This window comes from Myotis lucifugus, unplaced genomic scaffold (assembly GCF_000147115.1).
Source record: "Myotis lucifugus unplaced genomic scaffold, Myoluc2.0 scaffold_329, whole genome shotgun sequence".
NCBI classification, from domain to species: domain Eukaryota; kingdom Metazoa; phylum Chordata; class Mammalia; order Chiroptera; family Vespertilionidae; genus Myotis; species Myotis lucifugus.
This window is the reverse complement of record NW_005871377.1, coordinates 551,146-560,917: the sequence shown is the minus strand read 5'-3', so window position 1 is coordinate 560,917 and position 9,772 is coordinate 551,146. Positions and strand designations below refer to the sequence as shown.

General features: G+C 56.2%; 1 protein-coding gene across 1 annotated transcript in view; it reads left to right on the top strand.

The window, feature by feature from the left end:
• The first annotated feature begins 302 nt into the window (after positions 1-302).
• PGAP3 (post-GPI attachment to proteins 3) overlaps positions 303-9,772 on the top strand; it is an 11,934-nt gene continuing 2,464 nt past the window's right edge. The window contains 5 exon segments of the mRNA XM_014466217.2: positions 303-509; positions 1,016-1,295; positions 2,526-2,623; positions 3,728-3,880; positions 9,362-9,424. Of these exon segments, the coding sequence (XP_014321703.1) occupies positions 1,115-1,295; positions 2,526-2,623; positions 3,728-3,880; positions 9,362-9,424 (495 nt within the window). The 5' untranslated portion in view covers positions 303-509; positions 1,016-1,114.

Below are 9,772 nucleotides of genomic sequence, written 5' to 3'. Positions count from 1 at the left end.
AAAAAGAAAACGTTGAGTAGGGTTAGGGTGAAGAGAGGAGGAGAGGAGGAAAGTCAGTCATTCACACACACACACACACACACACACACACACACACACACACAAATTATGCACCTTTTAACTGGGAGGCTTCCAGCTTCACTGAGATGGGTGTGTGAGTGAGTGTGTTTGTCCTATTCCTAAAGGTGCTCCTCTTAATCTCCCTTGAAATCGTACACCTCTCCTGCTTTCAGTGCGTTCTGAATCGTGCTGGCGAGTTGACAACCCTGGAGTCGCACCCAAAGTCTTACGTTTAATTACAGCGCTCATTCATTTAAAAACAAACCAACAACAACTCGTTCTTAACGCCGGCCTGGGGAAAACAGGCCCCGGTACGGTACATCGCCCTCCACGAGGTACCGCCCTCAGCAGTGGCGCTTAAACTGGGAGCAGGAGGATGAAAGGGAGTGAGAATAAGACGGAAACAGACGAGACGAAGCCAGGCGGCTGGAGAGACGCGGCCCTTGGAGGTGGGTCTGGGGCAGGGGAGTGACGGAGACCAGTGGGCAGGGGCCCAGCGGGCAGGGCCTGGGGGGTGTTTTATCCTGCGGCACCTGGGAGCCAGGAAGGCATCCTAGGAAGGCAAGTGACATGGTCAGATCTGAATGATTGGAAACGGAGCGCGGACGGGAGGGAGAGGGAGAGGCGGGGAGAGTCGTCCAGAGGCTGCTGAAGCGACAGATGGTCTTCAACCAGCGCTGGTGCTGGTGCCGGAGGAGAGGGCGCGGGAGAGCACAGGTCGGGGGGCAGAGGAAGTGAAACCCAACAAGGCTGGTGCAGAGACATAGCCCGCCCTCAAACAGAGACCCCGGGGGAACTAAGACGGATGTAGATAAAGGACCCCTTTACTTTGCGCCTTAATCCACCTGGCGTCCTCTTTCCCTTCACCCAGCCGCCTCTTTATATGGAGATGAGAGTAAAACAAGGGGCGGGGCGGACGCCCACGGAAATCCGGGTACTTTCTTTTTAAACCAAGTAGACGTCAGCGGAGAAACGAAGAAAATCAAAGTACTTCCGGTTACTCCGGATGTGAAGGCTCCCAAGCTCCTCCGCCGGCGGAGGGCCAAGGGGAAGGATGGCCGGGCGGGCCGCGCGGCTGGTGCTGCTAGCCGGAGTGGCCACGCTCGCCGGCGGCTCCCAGGGCGACCGCGAGCCGGTGTACCGCGACTGCGTGCTGCGCTGCGAGGAACGGAACTGCTCAGGGGACGCGCTAAAGCACTTCCGCTCCCGCCAGCCAATCTACATGAGCCTAGCAGGTAAGCCCCGCCCCGTGAGCCACGCCCCTCGCCTTGGCCCCGCCTCTCTCCCATCCCCCGCAAATACCCCTCTGCAACGTCTGAACCTTAATTTCCTACCCAGGACTCGTTGGGAGTGTGAGTGGAGCCCCAGGATAACGAGAGGCTCATCATTCAGTTCTGTTTTCCCAGAAACTCTCATTTACTTTATATTTATTCAGTCAAACGGGTACTTATTTAATAGTCCAGAGTCCAGGGCCCTGGAATGACACTGAAATCAAACCAGGGTCCTGCCCTTCGATGCTCACAGTCCCCATGGGGACGAGCTTCTCAAGTGCAAGGTGCGGGATGACTCGAGCCATAAAGGATCTTTAGATTCAGCAACAGGACCATACAGGGGAGGAAGGATTCCTTTCTAGCGTTGAGGGTTTGGGGGCAGCGATCATCTTAGAACATCTCGAGAAGGAAGGGCTTCCCGAGGGATACGTTACATTTGGACCTGTGGCCATCGTGGGCACCTTCTGTGGACAGCTGTCAAAATAGTCCGTTTAACAACCCTTTGAGGTGGATTCCGATTTTACAGATAGGGAGCTCAGAGAGGTTAAGCGCCTGCCCAAAGTCACACAGCCAGGAAGTGGTATGTAGAGTGTCCAGTTCTGGCCCGTTTAACGACAAGTTCGTTCTCTTTACTATCCCTTTCCCATCTAGACAGGGGAAACGGAGAGGGAGGCTCTGGGCAGAGGAAGGCCCATCCGGAGGCTTAGTTTACTCAGGGAGCAGGATGCATAAAAAGGAGTATTGGGCAATAAAGCTGGAAAGATAACTTGGAGCCTTAAAAGTCAGACTGAAGAATTTGGGCTTTGTTTTTATAGGAGGGAGTTAAGATGGCAAGTGTTCCTCCCTGGTGAGTGAGCACAAACCTGAGTTCAGGAAAGGCAAGCATAAACCCAGGAATCCATAGACGAGTCCATCAGATGCCAAGATCCTCGTCTTGAGTGAAAGGAGAAGAACCATCTCTGTTTGCTCCCTGTATAACTCCACCCCCCCGCCCCCAGAGCACACACATGCCCCTTTCCTCATGTATATGTCCCATCTCCTATCCATCCAAGCGGGAACCTGGAATTCTGAGATTTCTTCTAGTTCTCTTCAACCTGCAGACCCTGTTGGCCTGCATTCAAGTGTAGGCCCTATTCAAGCTCTCTCTGTGCCTCCCATACTGCGTAGTTCACCCGGCCGATTTATCTGTTTCAGGCTGGACCTGTCAGGACGACTGTAAGTATGAGTGTATGTGGGTTACCGTTGGCCTCTACCTCCAGGAAGGTCACAAAGTGCCTCAGTTCCATGGCAAGGTGAGTTGGAGGGTCGGGGAAGGTAGATGGTGGGAGTGTGGTGGGAGTAATATGCCCCCCTGCACAGTCTGAAGGGTGGGGTAATCTGGATTTGTTACAGGTGCCCGTTCTTCTCAGAATATACTGGTTTTCATATGGGAATCAGATGGGACCACTGTGTCCTGCCTCTAGATTTGGAATAAGATCTAGGGTCTCCTCAGAGAGTGGCGCTGGGCTTCTTAGAGTTGTTGGATGCCTACCTTGCTGCAAGGACAAATTCCCTCACCTACCCCAGCATCTCCTCTGTTGCTCCTTCAGTAGGAGCCTGGATTAAGATAGCAATACCCCCTCTCCCCCCATTGCCTAGGGAGGAACAGTCTGCTGGTGCCTTTTGATATGATAATGATATATTTAAAATATATTTTTTATTGATTTCAGAGAGGAAAGGAGAGGGATAGAAATATCAATGATGATGGAGGGGGTCAATCAGGGAAAAAGAAGACATATGTAAAACTTTAGACAATAAAAATTAAAAAATACATACATCAATGATGAGAGAGAATCAGCAATCGGCTGCCTCCTGCATGCCCTCTACTGGGGGTCCAGCCCGCAACCCAGGCACGTGACCTCCTCATAAGTTGATGCTCAACCACGGAGCTACACTGGCCGGCCGGGCATGATCCGATAATGATCTTGTTCCAGTCTGTTGTTGGCAAGAATTATTCTCCCCGGTTTGTCACAGAGTAAGCTGTGGCTCAGAGGCCGTGGTCAGCCCTCTGACCACGTAGAAGTGAATGCAGGGGGCTAGTGGATAGGACCACTGTCTTCTAGATGGCAGGTCTGTGCTGGTTCTATCATGCCATACTGAGCCATCTGCACTGGCCCACCCAGTCTTCCCAGAGACCAGACTTACAGTGCCGAGTGCTGGCCAGGATAGAGGGGTGACCCTCAGCCAGGGACTGGGAGGGAGCTGACTGACTCAACGGGACTGGACCTGAGGCTTTGGCCAGGCCCAGAGCTGAGGACCCAGCTGAGGAACTATCGTTGCAGCAAGTCAAAGCTAGGTTGGGCTGGCTGGGGGTTGCTTGCCCCTCAGCCCCCCCACCCCATGTGTTCCTTTTTCAGTGGCCCTTCTCCCGGTTCCTGTTCTTCCAAGAGCCAGCTTCTGCTGTGGCCTCTTTCCTGAATGGGCTGGCCAGCCTGGTGATGCTCTGTCGCTACCGCACCTTCGTGCCAGCCTCCTCTCCTATGTACCCCACCTGCATGGCCTTCGCCTGGGTAGGTACCCTGGCAGGATTCTTGCTTTACACCCTCATCCAGGAAAGAGAAACTCTGAGATCCCCACTCTCCCCCTCTAGGGCTTCCACCCACCAAGCTCCCCCTGTGTTTTCCAGGACTACAGTTGCAGTTGAGGGGTGGCCAGGCCTGGGAAGACAAAGGGGAGGTGCTGAGTCGGGCCTTGCCTTTCTAGCGGAGTCCTAGGCTGGGCTATTTGGGAAGGAAGGCGAGAGGAAAGAAACATCGTTCTTGCCTACAGGAGGAAGCCACTAAGAGCACCAACAGGGCAGCTGACAAACAGAGAAGGGAGATGGTGGTAGGAAGCCACGGGGCTTTCCAGGGGCCCCTCTGGAGACCGTGAAGCAATCGCAACCCTAGCCCGGCCGGGAAGCAGTGGCAGCCACAGCGCTCCCTCTAGCTGCCAGCCTGGTCTTAGACCACCCGGGGGGAAAAGCCAAAATACGTTCCATCTGAGTATCCGGAGCAGGCTCTGAGCTGCCTGTGTAAGCCTCAGGGAAACAGTCTCCACTCACTCCCCTTCCTGACAGAAAAGCAGCCATTCCTTCACATATTGAGTCCCTACTGTGTGCCACTCACTTTGTTGGGTGCTGGAGATCCAAATGTGTATAAAAAACAGATGGTTCCCTGCCCTCTGGTACTAATCCCACAACTGAATGTAAAAGTTCAGTGGAAGAGAGGAGGTGTAGGGGCATGTGACAGGGGACTAGATCCATATGGGACAATCGGGGAAGGCTTCCCTGAGGAAGGGGCATGCAAGGGAAGATCAGAATGGTAAGTGAATGTTAACTAGGTGAATTCAGGGAAAATAGAAGTCATTGTCTATGGAGAAGACTCGGAATGTGCACAGGCAGGAGAGAGCTCAGGTTATATGAGGACCTAAACGGCCAGGAGGCCTGCCTTGCAGGGAGCCAGGAGATGGGGTGTGAGCCTGGTGAGCAGGTGGGCCGTGGACGGGGCCAGCCCATGAGGAGCCTGAGGGCACATTGGGCGCAGCGGTCGCCAACCGGTGGTCCGCCGGCCACTGGTGGTCCCTGAGGTCCGAAAGGTTGGCGACTGCTGCCTTAGGGCACTTCAGATCTTGACTTGCAAAGCATCAGGAAGCCATGAGGATCAGAGAGAAGGAGTTTCATGAATATATTATCTGGAAAGCTCATCTTGGCTGCTATATAGAGAACAGATTGGAGGGGGCAGAAGTGAATGCAGGGGGCTAGTGGATTTTAATATATTTTTATTGTTTTCAGAGAGGAGGGGAGAGGGAAAGAGATAGAAACATCAATGATGAGAGAGAATCATGGATCAGCTGCCTCCTGCACGCCCCACACTGGGGATGGAGAAGCCACCTGGGCCTGTGACTGGAATCGAACCGTGACCTCAGAGGGTCCCAGCTAGTCTTCATGTCTTGTGGTCATTTCAGGATTACTGTCTGCAGCTCCCTGATTCTTGGATCTTTCATTCCACTGTCATCTGCCCCTCAGCTTCCTTCTTGCTGGGGTGTCACACTTCCCAGGAGCATCCGAGGGCCCTCGGGGACAGAGCAGGAGCTGTAGGTGGGGAGGGGCAGACCCTTGGGGCCTGTGTCTCGGGCGCCCTACAGAACTCTGTTCTGGGGCAGGGACTCCCCTCACGCCATCTGTAGGCCTTGAGGGACAGAGCATCAGCCTCCGCGCTCCCTTTAATGATCCAGTTTGGATTTTACGCTTGATCTTTCGTCCTGTGTTTGCAGGAGGGAGGGATCCTGCCTGTACGGAGGGTGTGGCAGTGGACTTTGTCCTGGGCTGGGTCCTCTGAGCAGTGGGGCTCCTGATTTCTGTTGGGGTGGGGTAGGAAGGCCCCTCACCTGCTCCAGGTGAGATGTTGGGGGGGGGGGTGCCTTAATCTTTTCCTTTGGGAAATGAGGAGACCCTGCTCCCAGCAGGGCTAATGAAGCGTTGAGGTTTAGGTCTGAGCTCTGCTGGGCAGCGGGCAGGCTTTGGGGGAGCCCCTCAGAGCTCTGCATACCATGGACCTTTGACTTGATGGCACTGGGAGCCCCTGCTCCCTGCCAAAGCTCAGAGGCCAACCCAGTTCCTTGCCCCTTCATCCCGCGAGGAAAGGACCTCAGGGGTAGAGGTGAGCACAGGGTCCCAGGAAGGCCCACCTGCAGGGTGATTTGTGGAGCTGGGGGCTGACTGTGCTCTTCTCCTGCTGAGGAAACTTCAAGAAGAGATGGGTTGAGGCTGCAGCAGGACGCGGGTTAGACTTCAGGAAGGACTTCCCGACAATCAGACAAGAGCCGGTGAAACCGGCAATGGCAGGAAATCAAACCGTCCTTTTCCCCTCTCCATCCACCTCTTCCCCCATCTCTCTCAGGAGTGAGCGGGCATCTCTCTCAGGAGTGAGCGGGGGCAGGCTTGCCCTGCGTGAGGCAGGGGGTGAGACACCGTGGCCTGGGAGGGGGCGGGGGCAAGGGGCAGGCTGGCAGCAGGCGTCATATTTAACATTCTGCCTCCCCCACTTCTGAGACACCGAGCTATTTAAAGACCCACTTGTCCCCACCACCACGGTGTCAGTGACAGCCCCAGCACTGGGGCTTAGCGCAGGGGTCGAATTCCTGACAGATCTGGCTCACTTGGCATCCAACCGGTTTCACGGCTGGGATATTTTTGTCTCAATTTTCTTATTTTCCAACAGACCGAAGCAGTCCCCGCTCTCCCTCCACCCAGCCTTCCCCGTCCCCTTCATTTCCACCCTCACTGGCACCCGGCCCCTGGCCTCCCCCTTCCCTCCGTGTTTACAAGAAGTTCTTGGCGCCTGCTGGGCCAGCCCATCCTCCTCCTGGCCTGTCTGATTGGCCAGCCCCCCATCTGCCTCCCCATTCTACTTGAGCTTGGCTAAGGAGTCCAGGAACAGCGGGACGCTTCCTTCTGCGTCCCGTCCCTCTGTCCACTTCACTTGAGTCTTGATTACAAACCGAGTGAAGGGAACTGGTGTCCCTTCGGTGCCTCCTGGTGGGATAGGAGCTCAGGAGCCAGGAGGCGGGGGCTCTTCCCAGGCATCTGTGTTCTGGGATCAGAGACCCGGGGTTTGACCTGGTACATTGGGACCCTTAAGGAAGAGGAGGATGGGGTCAGGTAAAGGGAAACGGTGGGGGGTCAGCTTGCTGGACGATGAAGGAAACTGACATTTATGTGGCACCTACTGTATACCAGGCCACAAGTCACAGCAGCCGTTTATTGAGTGGCTTCTCTGTGCCAGGCATTTCGCAGACACCGTCCTCGGGACCCTCAGGCAGTGAGCACTGTTATTAACTCTGTTTTGTAGGTGAGGCAACTGAGGCACAGAGAAGCCATTTGCTATTTAGGGCCTAAGTCAGAACTTGAACCAAGGGCCCATCTCTTTGTAAAGGCTCCGACATTCTGTCCCCAGCCTGGAACTGTGGGATGGGCCTGGGCAGCTGTGGGGAGACCACCTCTTCTCCACCTAGACTTGCTTGACCTATAGGGGGAGCGGGAGGCAGACTTGGCCTCTCGGGTCTGTGGAGAGGTGTGAGGGTCTCATGCTGGTCATCAAGGTGGGGAGAGACAACACCTCATGTTGTGCCCTGTCCTGGGCCCTGGGCTGCACACTTCACCTGTATTACTCCTTAAATCCTTATCAACCCTGTTACCATTCCCATTTTACAAATGAGCAAACTGAGGCCCAGCAAGGCTAAATAGCCTGTCCAAAGACACAGAGGGAAGGCAGAGCTGGAATTTGAACCCTGGCTGTCTGGCCTCTTAATGACACTCTCTTTCCTGAAGAGGAGCTCCCCAGAATGGGACACTACCCAGTGGAGAGGGGACTTTTCAGGGGTGCAGAGGCAGTTGAACAGGAGACCAAGCAGCCCCCACCCCTGTGCCCTACAGCTCAGCCCTGGCCTTGTGCAACCCGCCCCTCCCCTGCTCTCAGTGTTCCAACGGCCACTTAGCTCAGTCTTTTGTCACCTCCCCCTTCCTGCCGGATTACAAGGAGGCCTGGCTGGCTTCCAGTCCCTCTGCCTTCCCCTCCACCTCCCGCTCACACTGGCTGCAGGGCCATTCTCCCCAAGGAAGTCCCTGTTCCAAGCCTGCCTCGGAGACCTGGCCCACGTGGTCACCTGGGTCTCCAGCCCTGAGCCTGCCTCCATTACCGTCTCTGGGGAAGGGGCAGCACGAGGGATAGAACAGGAAATAACTGGACTTAGAATAACCACCTGCCATCAGGGCTGGGAAGGGAGGAAGGAGCATGGGCAGCCTCATCTGTCCCAGGACTTGAGGAGCATACACAGTGAGATTCAGCCCAGGGCCCAGGCCAGACAGGCTGGTGCAGGAGCAAGGAGAGCCCCGCGGGCCCCTCCCCATTGTCCTTCCCGTTCTCTCAGAAGCCGCCTGGGGCCTGCAGGAGGGGACTCATCCTCCTGTCTGAGCTCCAGCCGCAGTGCCTGATGGAGAGTGGCTTCTCAGCCTGCTCCCTCGCCGCCTGCCTGGCCAGTTTTCCTGGTGTCCTGGACCCAAGGGAGCCGCTTCCCCCTTTCCCCATCTCTGGCAGGGTTGTCCCACCCTAGCGTATCCCTCCCTGCCTCCAGGGCATCCCGGCTGGCTACTGCTTCCTTTGACTGCTTGTCACTGATTTCCCAGCCCTTCCGCCCAGTCCAAGTATGTATGTCGGCCCCAGCCCACCCTTCTTTCAGTTATGTGGGCCTCTGCATGGATACAGCGGTCCCTAACAGAGGCGCCGGCACCAGGCCCACGTGAGTGATCCAGGGCTCATTCGCCAGGCAATGTGTACTTTCTCCCGGCAGTTAATTTCCAGGAAGAAGGCATCAGCTGCTCCCCTGGGCCCTTGACCACCACAGCCTCTCCAGCCCTGCTCCTCGCTTCTCCCAGAACTCGGAGCAGCAGCCACTGGTCCAGCGGGTTGGGCCGGCCCAGCCAGGAGGAAGCTGGGCTCGGAGGCGCAGCCTCCTCCTCCTCCTCCTCAGACTTGGCCCAGTGGGATCTGCTTCATCTCCCTCTCTTGCTGGCTGGCTCCAGACACACCCCACGCTGGCTCGAGCCCCTCCACCCCACCCACTTCATTCCCGCCCCCAGAGGCTGAGGTCACTGGCTCCCCTGGCCCAGGTGGGGCTGTCTTCACCTGCCAGTTGGGGAAGGAGGCGAGGCCCCCCCAGGGCTGTTGTCTTAGGATTGAGTAACCAGGGAATTTGACTTGGCCAGAACTGGTTCCCAGGCCAAGCCAGAAACCTGTGGCGTCTTCAAACCCCCACTCCCTTGGGGGGTTCCGGTGGGAAGCCGGGCAGGTGGGAGGGGAGGGGCACAGATCTGTTTGGTGGGCTCCGGGAGCACGGGGAAGCACATTGCTCTGCTCTGAAGAGCCCCTTCCCCAAAGTGAGACAGGTGTGAGCCCTCTGCGGGGGCCTCTCCCTCCTTGGGGTACCACACTTACCAGCCCCTCCCTCCTCAGGTCTCCCTCAATGCTTGGTTCTGGTCCACAGTCTTCCACACCAAGGACACGGACCTCACAGAGGTGAGCACCCCTCCTGCTCCCTCTCTGCGCCCAGAGGGGTGGGGCGGAGCCGGCTTAGTTTTCCTGCTGACTCTGCCCAGGGAGCCCTGCTCTGTGCCCGGCATTATAAACCTGTTAGTGCACTTGAGCCTCACTCAGTCCTTGTGAGGTAGGTGTGATGATTATTGGCTCTTTTTTAAAAAATATATATTTTTATTGATTTCAGTGAGGAAGGGAGAGGGAGAGAGAGAGAGAGAAACATCATGATGAGAGAGAACCATTGATCGGCTGCCTCGTGCGCGCGCCCCACTGGGAATGGAGCACCGGGCATGTGCCCTTGACCGGAATCGAACCGGGAATCCTTCAGTC